General features: G+C 44.1%; 1 protein-coding gene across 1 annotated transcript in view; it reads right to left on the reverse strand.

Annotated features, from left to right (window-relative positions):
• Nucleotides 1-655: 655 nt before the first annotated feature.
• The window catches only part of cd81a (CD81 molecule a), a 30,672-nt gene continuing 15,888 nt past the window's right edge, over nt 656-15,439 (reverse strand). The window contains exons 3-8 of the mRNA XM_061737085.1: nt 8,666-8,763; nt 7,769-7,843; nt 7,270-7,389; nt 6,475-6,573; nt 4,508-4,591; nt 656-2,813 (exon numbers count right to left, since the gene is read on the reverse strand). Coding sequence (XP_061593069.1) covers nt 2,751-2,813; nt 4,508-4,591; nt 6,475-6,573; nt 7,270-7,389; nt 7,769-7,843; nt 8,666-8,763 — 539 coding nt within the window. The 3' untranslated portion in view covers nt 656-2,750. The remainder of the gene's footprint in view (nt 2,814-4,507; nt 4,592-6,474; nt 6,574-7,269; nt 7,390-7,768; nt 7,844-8,665; nt 8,764-15,439) is intronic.

Consider the following 15,439-nt stretch of genomic DNA (forward strand, 5'->3'; position numbering starts at 1 on the left):
CCATCAGCCAATCAAACGTGCGTTTGAGGAAAAAAAAATGGACCGGCAAATTCAGCAAGTGAAAAGGGGTAAATATAAGTCTGAACATAATGAAAATAATTCAACATTTGGGAAGACAATCTAAATTACCTATATATCTGAACTCATTATATAATGCAAATAAGGTTGCTTAAAAGTTGGTGGGGACAATTTGAGCCCCCTGAAAAGTTGGTAGTGTTATGTCCCTACCGTCCTTATGCAAACCTACGCCCTTGAGCCAAAGCCACAAACTCTCCAGAGTTCTTAGAAATTAATGCAAAAAGCATGGAAACTACTCAACACTCAAACATCTGTCCTGAGCAGCAGGGCGACCCGAGGAAACCCCGCCCTCTGTGACGTCAGAGAGCCAGCAGGGGAAAAACAGGGATGTTTTCTCAACACGCTGAAAACCCAGTATTTTGCACATAGTAAAATAACATGAGTCTTAATGATAATTAACAATAAAACACTCAACACTTTAAAGTAACATCTATATCAACAGTTACACCGGCTCTGTACATTGTTGTAAAATGTTGCTCCAAGATTTTCTTTCTTCCTCTCTTTTCTTCTAAAGTGTAGAAACAAGCCTCCGTGTGACGCTGACGAGTAACTCCAGAAGAAAAGACAGGACCATTGATTATTTGTAAAATACATTTAATCCCTTTATATTTGGGCAAACCGAAGTCTACAAGGGTAGAGAGGGGTTGGTGTTAATGTGGCAGTCGGGTCGGAGGACTAAGTGCCTTCATCTTTTCATAGGAGCAGTAACATTTCACCACCTGAGCCATGGACAAATTGGCCAACGTGATCAAGTTTGACCCCCGTCCTCCTCTGTTGACGCTGCCACAAAATCTGCCCCCCTCTCCAGACTTGCTTGACGTACCAGACAGAGATATCACAATACAAAGAGAAAAAAGGCATACGTTTTTTCTACAACCTTCATTATTTTCATTAGTACAATACATTAGAGCTGTATGACACACTCGGACCTCTTCTCAGCTCAAGTGTGAACTGCTAACAAGGCAAAAGTTTAAAAGCTAAGATTATATTATGTGGGAGTTACAATGATGCTATTATTTGGCATGAAGGGGTTTCTGAGTCCGGGGTGGGGGCTGGAGGGCTGGAGGGCTGTGCTAGTGCAGTGTGTACGCTGAGAACAACTGGACATCACACAGACGGGGGAATAAAAACACGACTGGACGTAAACTCGCCATCACTGTGTTCGTAGGAGCCAGAGCTGCATCTAAGGAAACTATGCAGATGTTACAGGAGTTAGACGGACGGCTGTACCGGGCCGTTCAGACCAGTCTGGCTTCTGTGGCCCTCGACAGGCGCTGGAGGGCCGGGACGATGGCCATGACACGAGGACGTTGGAAACAACAGGAATGGACTCCATCATTCAAAGAAACCCAGATTCATACATCAGGGCTCCGCCTGCTGTTACATTTAACTGGGAATCCCAAAAACCCTGACCGACCAGGGACAATCAGGACAATCAAGCTTCACACATTTGTTGGGGAAAACACATGGATGCATAGATAACCAACACGTTAAACACTTGGCCTCCACAGGCACATGCACAGAGGTCAACGGGGTGAGACCAACGGAGCAAACGGTGACCGCACGGAGCCAGGAGTGAGGGACCCATTCCAGACCGCATCTGACTTTAACCCCGCTCCAGTTCCAGCTAATCGGTCATCTTAAGTGTGTTTAACGGCTACAAGCGGCCAGCGATCAATCAATCAATCGAGCCTTGCTTGCAGCAGCCGCTGAGACGACGGATTGGAGCTTCTTTCTGCGTTCTTGGGCACCGATGTCACACACGAAACTCCAGAAACAACAAACAAAAGAGCGTCACGGACGGTCGGCTGTGATCACGCGGAGTTATCTGAGATCTGAGAATGGTGTTAAGACAAATGACGGCTCAGCTCCAAAAAAAAAAAGGGAGCACTTCCATGATATTAAGGCGACGTGAATGATTTCAGCCTCAAATGAGGGAAAGACTGAGGGAGAAGCTGCACGGAATCAGTTACCGTGGTAACGGAGCCAGTGTTTGAGTCCCTGGGGGCAGAAAGCTCATGGAAAAAGCCGGTGTGACTGATGTCAGCCTGCTCTCTGGGATACACCCCTGCCCCGCTGGCCCAGGCATTGCTGCTGGCCGAGGCATCGCTGCTGGCCGAGGCATCGCCGCTGGCCGAGGCATCGCCGCTGCCGTCACACACACCGCCATCTGGTAGCAAGACAAGCAGAGCGCAGGAAATACCGCAGACGGGTCTCATGTAATACAATATCCATGCTCAGGCAGACGTAAAGCTCTGTCCACATATATTTATATACAGTTTATACATAAAACAGTGAAATAAAACCCATTAAACAGAGAATGTAAGAGCATGTTTTTAGACAAAGAGGCAGCAAAAACCCAACAAAAGTCACTCAGAGATGACGGCACCTCGGTGGGGCGTGTAACTGACGAGTGACACAATGATATCTACATATCATGTCAAAAAAACAACAAAAGAGGTGCTGACGTGATACAAGTGACAGCATCTGCAACTAAAATACAATAACATAATAATCAACAGTGTAAGAAAGTTTGAATGGAGGACGGTTTACATTGTCTTAAAGAGCTGACTAAATCCAGCAAGCACTACACGTGATATTTCCTGGGTATAAAAGAAAAGTAAAGAGATGTGACTGTGTGGCCATTCTTCCATCACTTTGAGCGGCTGGTTTTAGTACACGGGGCTGTTGCGGATCCCGCAGCACAACACCATGCTGAAGATCATCTCAAAGATCTGGGGAGGAGAACAGGAGAGGGGGTTAGACATGATTCACTCCATCCATCCATCCATCATCCATCCATCCATCCATCCATCCATCCATCCACCCACCCACCCATCCATCCACCCACGGGTGGCGAGTCAGGATGCACCAGCAGTCAGAGAAGAGCAGTGATATACGCACCAGTCACAATTTGTCCTACTGTACTTATTGTATTTTTTTTCATAATCATTTTTCATTTCACTTATCACGGGTTCTTTTTGGAACGTAACCCCCGTGAAAAACCAGGGATTACTGTACGGACAACCAGACACACACACACCTACGGGCAACTTAGAATCTTCAATTAACCTACTACGCATGTTTTTGGACTGTGGGAGGAAGCCGGAGTAACCGGAGGGAACCCACGCAAGCACGGGGAGAACATGCAAACTCCACACAGAAAGACCCCGCAGGGCCAGGGAGTGGAACCAGGAACCTTCTTGCTGTGAGGCAACAGTGCTAACCACCAAGCCACCTTGCTTTAGAAGCGATCATACCATTTAAATTCAAGTATCCTGTTGTGTTCTTGTCTTCTTCCAGGTGACCGGTAGAGCTGAACAAACGTGGTGTTTATTTACATATCTGAGGCCCCATTTACACCTAGCAAAAAACGGTGGTGTTTTCATGCGTTTTGGCCATTCGTTTACATGAAAACGAAGCTCAAAGTCACCAAAAACGATCATTTCTGAAAACTCTAGCCAAAGGGGAGATTTGCAAAAACTCCATCTTCACGTTTGCTTGTAAACGGAGGGAAACGGACATTTAGGCTTCAGAACGTCACATTATGCAACAGAAACATCACCAGCGTCATGTTTGCGACAATTTGTTTGGCCGCCGTAGTTACTCGTGTAATTTGTTGATGTTTTTTCCAGGATTCTGATTGGCTAGCATGACTTTATCTTCTCGTTACACTGCCCCCTGTAGGTTTGGCTGCTCATAGCACCTTAACAGCTATTTATGCAGGTTCATGTAAATGATGGTATTTTTAAAAACGTAGAGGGGGAAATATCTGTTTTTGTAAATACCCGGCTATGTGTAAACGTGGCCTGAGGTGATGCTGAGCGTCACTACGCTGGCGGCAGCCTGCGCTCCTCCCTCGCTCAACTCCTGCTCTCATTTATCCATCTCATCAAAACTATTGTGATAATCACTGCTGAAGGTTTACACCCGGGGGATGTGGACTGAGACGTGTTGAGGTGGAAACTTTGACTAAGTTCAGCAGGAATAAAACAGATAAGGAGGAAAAGGGTGAAGCTTCTTCTCTTCCATGGAGATTGTGAGATTACTGTCACGTCATGTGGCAGAACTCTGAGCGCTGATGCGGATAAACCGGGACGTTTGGCTCCACAAACAGCTCCTTACTTTATGCCGACGGAGATTACAGCCCTGCTTGCTGGCAGCGGCTGGTGCCGTGGCGAGGCTTCGTCTGAGTCATCTGCCACGTTAGCATCACCGGCTCAGTTGTTGCCAGGCGACCAACACAACACCCCGAGGAGCTCCGGGAGATCTCAACACGCCTCCAGCTGCTTGTTGGCTCATTTGTGTACTTGTTTATTACTTCGACCCAGTTTGGCTCCGTCCCCCTCCAAACATGTCCAGCTACACCACTCCACATTCACTCAAGAGGAAATAAAGAGCACGTCTGTGTGGCGTGTCAAGGGCTCACCATGATGACTGCAACGATCAGAGCAGCGATGCCAATCAGGTAAATCTTATCTGAGAACAGTTCACTGATCCGGCTGTGGCAGCTCTGTCGGACAGAAACAAGAACAAGACAAAACCCATCAGAACATCTCAAAGAATAACTCAGCATTTACTTCACCTCCCTGGCCGAGCATCTAGGTGTCAACGCTGTTCAGACTGAGTTATTATCAAACACATCCATTTGTTCTTGTTAAAACTATTTTTCAGTGTCATTTTTAAACAAACGTGAGGAGTGTGATTTAAATGACTAAGCTTTAACGCTCCGACTCCACTTGGAGTGATGTCAACTTCTTCCCGGAGGCTGTAAAGGCCTCAGAGAAAAACGGCCGAGTCAGAGACGACCCTGGCAGTCTGGACTCCGACTGGACCCGAGTCATTTCAAGAATGTCAAAGAGCTGCCAAGAACTTAAAATCAGGTTCCTGTGCAGCCATAACGGCCTGTTATCAGCTCCAATCACATAAATTCAGGCTGACGCCACAGACCTTCATCACATTTACACCCATCAATCAGGGGGGACTGTCCAGTCCAGAGAGACACAGCTGAGTCTGGGCTTGAGGACACGTATAGAGGGAATGCACATGACGTCACAGAAGCGACTTCACAGTGGGTTACGCCCACTGAGTGCCAGAAAGACTGAGTGGCAGCGTAAACTTTCAGTTTGAGCAACTGGAAAACATCTACAATGGGAAAGAGCATTTTTTGCGATCGACTGTACTCATAGATTTAGCAAGAAATCAGAGTTATCTATTTACAGACTGCCGTCAAATAAGCTTAACAGAGACAAATGGATCGCTGCAATTCACAGAAACAACTGGATTCCAGGCACCGAAACGTGGATTTGCGGTTCCCATTTTGTATCAGGTAATGTTGGATTTTTGGGTAGTTAACGTTAAACGGTCAAATCATAAAGTTCGGTGTCCTCATCACTTTAATTTCTACAACAAATCCTGCCTTGAAGTCGGACCAAGCATCAAGACTTTTGTATGCCTTCAAGCTTTGCTTCGTGTATTTCCCCGGTGTAGAAATTAAGTACATATAAATATCAGGAAACTGGATTTGTGGCCAAATATTAATGTCCGTGGACCACTGGTTCTTGGTAACTGTACCAAATATTAATGTCCATGGACCACTGGTTCTTGGTAACTGTACCAAATATTAATGTCCATGGACCACTGGTTCTTGGTAACTGTACCAAATATTAATGTCCATGGACCACTGGTTCTTGGTAACTGTACCAAATATTAATGTCCATGGACCACTGGTTCTTGGTAACTTTACGGGTCACTGTCAAGTCCAACTGACTTTAATTTAAGCCAATAATCATCTGTTATCCCGTCTTCTCCACTAGTTGCAGCTGTTTTGGCCACTCAGTGTGAGTAAGGGGGCTGGTCCAGTGGGGAAGTGACGTCAATGCATACTCTCTATACGATGTGCTTCAAGTAGGAGCTGTTAGCATGTTACAGCAAGACATCAGAAAAGTCATGTCTCTTCTTAATCAGATCATTGTTTTCTCAGTATGATTGAAATCATTGGTTAGCAGAGCATTTAATGTTCTGCATCTGTGATTAGGGGAGCGTTATGAGATATTCAGACCTCTGCGGTCAGCTGAGAGCTTTTATTTATCATCCTACACAGTGAGGGCTGTGTCTCAGCACCGGTGGGCCGTCAGAGGAAGAGGTCGCGTTTAGTGAATATGACATTTCCATCTTCCATGTGGTTGCCTTCATCCTGTGATACAACACTTGCAACACGCCCGTCTACGAGCCAATAGCTGCCGTTGACACTTTACCCTACATCCCTGTTCCTTTGGTTCTCACAAAGAGTTCAAATGTATCAGTAAAGAAAGGAAAGAAAGAAGGACACTGTGAAATATAACTGATTATTTTCACGACAGTTCTTGAGGTCATGTATTCTTGGTGGTGACTTACGATCGAGTACTGCTGGCTGGGGCAGACGTTGGTCACCCCCAGCCGGTCCGACAGCTGCGTGAAAAACGACGTCCCCAGACCTTTCCCACAGCAGTTGAGCTGAAACACAAGAACCACACGTTCACCTTGTAGACAGAGTTTCCTTCTCAACATGGCCTGTTCGGTTTGTCAAAGGCACTTATGTTTAGGCCTGTGTTGAAAAAAATTGATTTTCGGATTCTAAATCGATTCTCATATTAATTCCTAAAAATCAATTCGTATGTCTAAAGATAGATTTTTTTTCATCATTACATTACAACTTTTGGTATATTTTTGTTTATGCCAAAAAAAGGAATGTTTTGTTGGACACGAGAATAACTGGTGCCATGTTTTTGCCTTTAAATATGTTTAAAGGTATGAAAACATTAAAAGTTTCAGTTATAATTGCATAAATTGTCTATATTTCATTACTTCATATACTGTCTTGGAGTTACATTTGCATAAAATGCTGAAAACCAAATTCTCAAAATCCAAAATAGACCGAAAATGGAAACAGCTCAAAAAACAGTTTTAATAACATTAACCAAAAACAATATCGGAATCAAATTAAATCGAATCAAATCTTGATAATCGATTCTGAATCTTAAGAATCGGAATCTAATCGATTCTTGACATTTGAATCAACCCCCCCCCCTTATGTTCCTTATGTTTTGTTCTGCTAAAACTTCAATAAATAAAAGAGACTTAGCTTGCTTTACACGGTCGTACAGTTCAACTCAAACAGACTTTCTTAACGGCCAAAGGGAAGAGAATTACCGTCTCGTGGAAGACCTTGAGGACGTTGGCTATAGCCGTCTTGCGGTCCTGGTTGGTGAGCGTTTCTGTCATGGCCTGGTCGTACACATTATCATAGAAGGCAATCATCTCCTTTGAAACCTGGGAGAGCAACAAGACCATACTGATGAGATGCAAGATTCTGCCTTCCAGCTTCAGACCAACATGAAGTTGAAGATTCTGCCTGATAGTTCTTGTGTTTACTTTGAAAAAAAGGCAAAGAAATGCAAACAGAATGCAATAGCGACTAAGAACAGAACAATAATGCTAAAACTGAGAGTGGTGAGTGTGTTAGTAAAAGTATCTGATCTGATTGAGACTCCTGTCTCCCGGTGTGATCCACCACGTCTTTAATCTATGTCAGAGGGGATTCTAATCGGCATGGTCTCATGCTGCTACATCGACCTGCTGACATACTCCTGGTCTTGAGGGATCAAGGATGCATGAGATTTCAACATGTGACATTTGCTTGCAGGCTTACAGTGTCTTTGTGCATGTAACCCCAGATCCCAGCTGCGACTTCACAGGCAAACAGGATCACCAGGCAGGCGAAGAACTGCACAACAGAGAAGAAACAGGATTTAAGGCCCATTGAGGATTTCACTGGAGCTTCACTATTACCGAGAGCTGCAACGTGAGAGGGGCCCGTGTGGACAATCCTCGTCTGGCTCACGTATAACAGTCACTACAGTTAACAGCTACTTTACTGTATCTGCATCCCTTCAAACTGCTGAATAAAACAATACAAGGACATTCAAATACATATATTTCTACCCCGGTGGGCATGAATGAAACTGAAAACATGTTAAACAAAACTCTGAACAATTGTTAAACTTTTTTAGAGGATTAAGCTTTTGAATCTGTCAAATATACTCGAGAGGTAAAAACAAAACAAAAAAATCAGCTTGTGCTCATCATTATTAATGTGTAAAAAAGCATAATCTTGATAGATGTGCATCAGCAGCAACTTGGAAAAAATGACAGAAGTTTATAGTTTATAGTTTTGTTTGGATCCCCATTAGCTGCAGCAAAACTGCAGCTATTCTTCCTGGGCTATGACACATAATATACAATACATGACAAAAATTAAAAGCAAACCTAAAGAGGTAGTAAAGAAAAAGAAAAAAGAAACATAGAAAAGAAAAAAGTAAAAAAAAAAAGAAGGAAATTCTACTACAAAATATGCTTTAGATTTCTGTCAAATAAGACCAGTGCTCCTTTTGACACTCACATTAAGGTTACAGTCATTCCGAAACGTAAAAGTAACAGACTGTTTACGAAAATCATTAACATTTCTAATCATTCATGCATGATAAGGCCCCCCCCCCTCAACTGGAGGTCTAAACCCCCACAGAGGTGCTTAAAGTGTGCAACTCACGGTTCCTAGCAAGCACTGAGACTCCTGAATGGCGCCGTAGCATCCGAGGAACCCGACCACCATCATGACGGAGCCGACTGCAATCAGGATGTGGACACCTGCAACAGACGGGGGAGCAGGACACACTCAAATATGTGCAGCAGACATGTCACGCTGAACTATTCTGCACAGGAAAGACTCCCAGAAACTTTCAATAAGTTTGGTTGGGAAAAAAAAGGAAAAGAAATTTAGCGTTGACTCTTTTCTGGAAGCCCTTTGATGCAATGACGCCGGATAGACAGCAGGTGGAGCCACCTGGCTTTTCAGCCAGTATAACGGGAGTCAGGAAAACACTTTACTTTCACCGTTCCCCCATTTCCCTTCAGTGTCTTATTCTGCATAGACTTTAATATGTTCAGTGACGTGATGGAAAGTGAAGGGTTGCAGCGTGAATCACAACAACTCTGTAAACCTCTCGTCTCCGGCACCAACATCTCAGACAGCGCTAGCATGGACCACGTCCCTTCCCTGTCTCACACGTCTCACCGAGCCTTCTCTCAAAGTATAAAGCATAGCCTGTGACGTTTGTTAGGCCTAGTAACGCTGAAAACGTTGTGGTTTGAGTGCATGAATGCCGTAAATAATGAAGTAGGAAGCCCGGTTCCTGTGGAGCTGCCAAGCAGCCGGTCGCTCAGGGTGCAAACACCACACCAAAACATTGGAGCTGTGGTTATGAAAGATGGTAGGGAATGAAAAAGCCATCCTGCTTTCTGAAGGCTGCAGGGCTTTTAACTCGCACCTCAACCCCAGACCTGCCTCTGCTGGTTTACAGGATGACATGCAGATGTGTGTTTTTGACCGCATTAATGAAGGGGATGGCAGCTCTTTGTTCACGGCTGCAGACACGGTCCTGGCAGACTCCGTTCTTATTCTGCTTTATAGTCTTCTTCTTTCAGGCCACGAGCAGTAGATGGGAAGCTTTTTAAAACAAATAAACTAGCTGATTTCACATCTTCCTGCTCAGATCTCATATCTTTTGCTCTATTTTTGCATATTTTGATCCTACTTTTGTTTATTTGATTTTACTGCTGATGCAACAAGCATATTTCCCACAAATCGGATAAATAAAAGTCTTATCTTAATTTTTTTCCACCCTATCCAGTGTTTGGGGCTGTAATAATGTTCTCTTTTGGAAAATGAACCTATAGTTGGAAAGACCAAGTTCAATGAGAACAACGGAGGAGGGTTTATGTACAGGATGACGTCTCGTCTGGCACGACGACGACTCATGTCTTTGTTCTCTCTCACACACACACACACACACACACACACACACACACACACACACACACACACACACACACACACACACACACACACACACACACACACACACACACACACACACACACACACACACACACACACACACACACACACACACACACACACACACACACACACACACACACACACACACACCCTTTGTTTATTAACGTGTTAATAATGAAAAAGAAACATAATATTGCCAGATGATGCTGATTAGTGTTACAGTAAAACAGGAGTTTGGTAGGTTATAGTTTATAGTTACTGTTTTACAATTATTCAATGCGTTTAAATATGTTTTTCTTTAAACATCATTCAGTAATCAACAGCAAAAAGGTAGTGTTAGCCTTTCAACATCAGTCTCACGTCTATTTTATCATCAGAGGGTTCAGCTAACTAGTTACTTTACTGGTCGCTGACAGAAACATGTTGTTAGGTCAAGACTTTTGAAATAAAAGACAGAAAAATAAAATTTTCTTCTATGATTTCATATAAAGGTCATCAGTGCAGATGTGTGGGTGCAGGTTTAGATATGAGGGTGCAGATGTGGGGTGCAGGTGCAGATGTGGGGGTGCAGGTGCAGATGCAGGTGCAGGTACAGATGTGTGGGTGCAGGTTTAGATATGAGGGTGCAGATGTGGGGTGCAGGTGCAGATTTGGGGGTGCAGATGCAGGTGCAGGTACAGATGTGGGGGTGCAGATTTGAGGGTGCAGATGTGGGGGTGCAGGTGCAGGTGCAGATGCAGGTGCAGATGCAGGTACAGATGTGGGGGTGCATGTGCAGGTGCAGATGCAGATGCAGGTGCAGTGCAGGTACAGATGTGGGGGTGCAGATTTGCGGGTGCAGATGTGGGGTGCAGGTGCAGATGTGGGGGTGTAGGTGCAGATGCAGGTGCAGATATGAGGGTGCAGATACAGATGCAAGTACAGATGTGCAGGTGCAGATGTGAGGTTGCGGGTGCAGGTGCAGATACTGGTGCAGATGTGGGTACAGATGTGAGGGTGCAGATACAGATGTGGGTACAGCTGTGAGGGTGCAGATACAGATGTGGGTACAGATGCGGGTGCAGATGTGGGTGCAGATGTGCGGGTGAACGGGGCTACTCTCTCGGCTCCTGCCCCCTCAGCCTGAAGTGCAGCTCTTGTTCAGCCCCAGCATCATTCCTCCTGCTTGTCAGTTCAGGGATAATTTAATTGCAGACCACTAACTGGTGCTGTACTTGAGTCCTCCACCCCCCACATCCTTTCTACTCATGGAACCACACAAGTATGGCTCATTTATAAATCAATATCTTGGCAAGGGCTCCCTCCATTTCTTATATTGCTGTCCAGCGTCCCACAGTTCTTGGCTCTCTGCCATCTATCTGTCCTTTCTGCCTAATGCATTTTCTCACTTGGAAATTTATGCTCTCAAAAAATCCATTTACTTAAATGTCTTTTCCTGCTTGTCTTTATTTAATCTTCCGTGTATTCTTTTCCATTACGCCCTCTATCTGCAACCATTCATCAGGACTTCTGCATCTTCCTCACAGAGACGAGCTGATGGACTCTATGACTCAACTTTGCAGCTCGGCTAACTATTTCATTCTTTTCTTTACACTTTTTAAAATGTGAACACGCTTCAAGCAACTTGCTGTTGCTCGGCAGGGCTTCATAGACACCCTTCAGCCTGCAGTGACAGTCTGTTCCAACTCGAGAGCTTCAGCAAGAGACTGGACCAACCAGGCTGCCGGACGGCAGCAAGTGACTCTACGAAACCCTGTATCTGTCAAATCCTTATGATCTTCCAGCCTCCCACCAATCCTAGCCAAGCCCACCACCACTCAAAACAAGCAAAACCCAACAACTACAACACGTTGGGTATTCTCATGATTATTGGGTTGTTTTTTTCCCAGCATGTCGTGAGGTCAAGTTCAGGTTATGTCCTCATAACGGTAAACACGTGCTGTTTGATGTCAACAACTATCAAGTTCATTAGAGTTCCTGTGATTACATTATCGGGTACTTAAGACTGCTTGCTTGTTAGTTTGGGATTAATCCCCCCAGGGTAGAGTTAAGGGCACTGTTTGGAGTACCTGATTTTTTTGATTTTTTTTTCTTGTTTGCATATATTAATGGTTAATATCAAGTTAGTAATAACATAAGGCATATATGTGCATTTTTAATATATAATATATATTTTAATATATCATTTTATATTTTTTGAACATATATATATATATTTATTTTTTTGTTTTGTTTTTTATGTGGGGGGGTGGGGGTGAGAAAAACACATGGAAACGCACTATGGTCACACAAGCCTTTGAAATCTGTAAGAGAAAAAACAAACATACAGACACGAGAACAGGCAGAGACACAAACAGCAACCATTCCAGGTCCCTGAGACTGAATCAAGACTAGGCTACTACGATTATCTGTCCCCCAAAACTGCTTTCCTAGATTTCAGTTGGTGATCAACTTCGAGGAATTTTAGTTGGCAGTGGCATCTAGATATACAGTTAAAGGGAAAGTTCGGTTTTTTACAACCTGGACCTTATTTATGACATTTTTTATGGTTGTATACTCAACCAGAAAAGTTTGGTGTGATTTGGAGTCCTTCGGAAGATATTAGTTTTTTTGCGAGCCGCTTCTCCGTGTAATGGAGCGCATGAGGGCATAGACGGACGCAGACGATGCAGCGTCTAAATAACACATGATTGCCACGAAACTCGTTCATTTCTTTTATGAATCACTAGATCTGCTTCCAGGACCTGTTGTAACATTGTGGCGCGGTCTGTGTATTAAACAAATCCGTTTGTAAACAAGACCTCTGAACTCATGACGTCATCTCTGTGCGCGCATCGCAGACGCAGCTCCGTGTACAGAAACCTCACGCTACTGTTAGTTTACTGTTAGTTATTTGAAACATGTCTGAATATTTGTCAAATTCTGAGGTTGTGGACGACGACTTTGAATATGATGGACGTCCTTACCGTTTTGAGCCAGAGTATACGGCTGAAGAGATCACTGAACGGAGGACAGAGTGCGCGCACAGAGATGACGTCATGAGTTCAGAGGTCTTGTTTACAAACGGATTTGTTTAATACACAGACAGCGCCACAATGTTACAACAGGTCCTGGAAGCAGATCTAGTGATTCATAAAAGAAATGAAGAGTTTCGCGGCAATCATGTGTTATTTAGATGCTGCATCGTCTGCGTCCGTCTATGCCCTCATGCGCTCCATTACACGGAGAAGCGGCTCGCAAAAAAACTCCTAATATCTTCCGAAGGACTCCAAATCACACCAAACTTTTCTGGGTGAGTATACAACCATAAAAAATGTCATAAATAAGGTCCAGGTTGTAAAAAACCGAAACTTTCCCTTTAAGTGATTACAAAATTACATTTGTGTATGACCTCAGTTTAACGTGAGGTGGATTTATCTGACTGGATTCTTAAAGAGTTGTACAGTAGAACAGGAGATTCCAGTGCTGCCTCCAGCGAGGCTGAATGCACAGCCCTGGGATGGGCCCCGCCCTACTTCTAGTAAACCATTCATGCAGATTCATCAACAGCTTTTACAGTAAGCCCACTGACAATTACACCAACAACCCCAACCCACCACGAAACCTCCATGGGGGATGCGAGGAATGCGGTGAGAGGTCTGTCAGGAAGATCACATTTCCTCCATGCTCCTTTCACATAAAGCCCCGGACGGCCATGCTCCAGTTTCTCTGACTCCGGGCTCATTTATACGGATTACTGGAGTTTTCAGCAGCAGAACAGGGAGGAAAGTCCAGAGCTTTCAGAACCAGTCGCAGCTTTTCTGCTTCTGGGTGACTGATGAATCTTTCCTGGCTTCCCTTTTTCTTTTTTGTCTCTTCACGACTGACTCAATTTCATCTCTCACTCAAACCAACTGACTGTGCCTCTCCTCATGTATTCTGGTTCCCTCTGGGACTGCAAGGTTTCATTTCTGTAAACTGTTGTTAAAACGATGCTCCAGAAACCCCCTGATGATCAGATTTAGGACAGGCGTAAATAAAACGAGACCGAGTTGGTGTCCCAGCTGTGTCGAGCTTCATGTTAGCATTCTTTAATCTCCGATACGCAACAAGATGTCGACTCTCTGCCACAGACGGAACTGAAGCCACTCAAATTCATTTCTCTTATCGCCAGAGTGAGAATCACACATTTTCAAATCAAAAACAATTATAATTCTTACTATTTATGTTACAAGCAGCAATTTATCAAAATTTTAAATCCAACCGATGATGACTTTTTCACAATTCTCTCATGTTTGTTCATCTGCAGCTGAAAATAGCCTTGCAGGTGGAGTTTCCCCGAGGATATTCAGCCGCACAGCGAACCTCTAGATACTTTATCCAGATGTACGTTTCACCCCGGCCATCTGACTATTGTTTAGAACACAATGAAACCTTCCTTCCTGACATTTCCTGTTACACTATAGCTTTTTATCATCAAACACTCAACAACAATCCAGCTGTGTGAGGAAATTCTGACTTCAAGCAGGGAAGATGCACTGGAAAAGAATTTGATGAAGGCTGGTGAAAGATTTTCCCACAATCCTTTACAGCTTGGACGGTAAAGGTTACGTTTTGAGCGCGGCAGGCAGACGCCTTGGACTCGTTGCTCGTGCAAACCAGAGTTAAGGGAAAGAAGACATTTGTTTCATTTATTTTAATAAATGAAATTTTATTTGGTTCCTTTTATTACCCACCACGCACTATTATTGCTAGGTACTAGTATTGCAGGTAAGCAGGCAGAGATGGTGCTGCCTTGCTCAGAGGAACGATGGTCAATAAAACGCACCAAAGACTGGGCTGGTTTATGATTCATCACATTTAGCAGACGCTTTTATCCTAAGTGACTTACAACACGACAACAATGATTTACGAGGCCGTGAGTCCAAATATGAAGCCAAATCCAGTGTTGCGCTGTAGGAGTGGATCCTTGGTTCAGTCTCAGACTAGTCACCTTTACACCATTTACTGTACTTGGTTATTTGTTCCAGTTTTCTGGAGCACGTCATACTTTCTCTGCAGTGGGTCCACTTGTTGTCGGGGCAGTTTTTTGTTTCGGGTGGAAATGGGCTCCCAGGCGAGATTGTTCCTGTTTCATTCGGTGTGCTGCTTGTGCAGATTGTATCATGCTCTCAACAATTACAATGGCTGGACTAATCTTTGCATCATGTGTCCTGGGAGGTCCCTCTGTGCTTCCTTCTTCAGATGTGTGTTTTTTCTTTTTCTCATGGCTCTCTGTCTAAAACCTGCTTCAGGAATGACGGGTGATAAAGTCGGATTCGCCTCCAAGAACTCGGATGAAATATTTGCATTACAGGAGTAGCACGGATCTAACAGGGTGACAAACCTGTAATCTATACATCAAAAGAAGAGAAATGTATTCCTGTAACTACTTATCCTAATTGTACCAAATGAAAAACATGAAAAACAAAACGCTGTGAGAAG

Source organism: Cololabis saira, chromosome 2, assembly GCF_033807715.1.
Source record: "Cololabis saira isolate AMF1-May2022 chromosome 2, fColSai1.1, whole genome shotgun sequence".
NCBI classification, from domain to species: domain Eukaryota; kingdom Metazoa; phylum Chordata; class Actinopteri; order Beloniformes; family Belonidae; genus Cololabis; species Cololabis saira.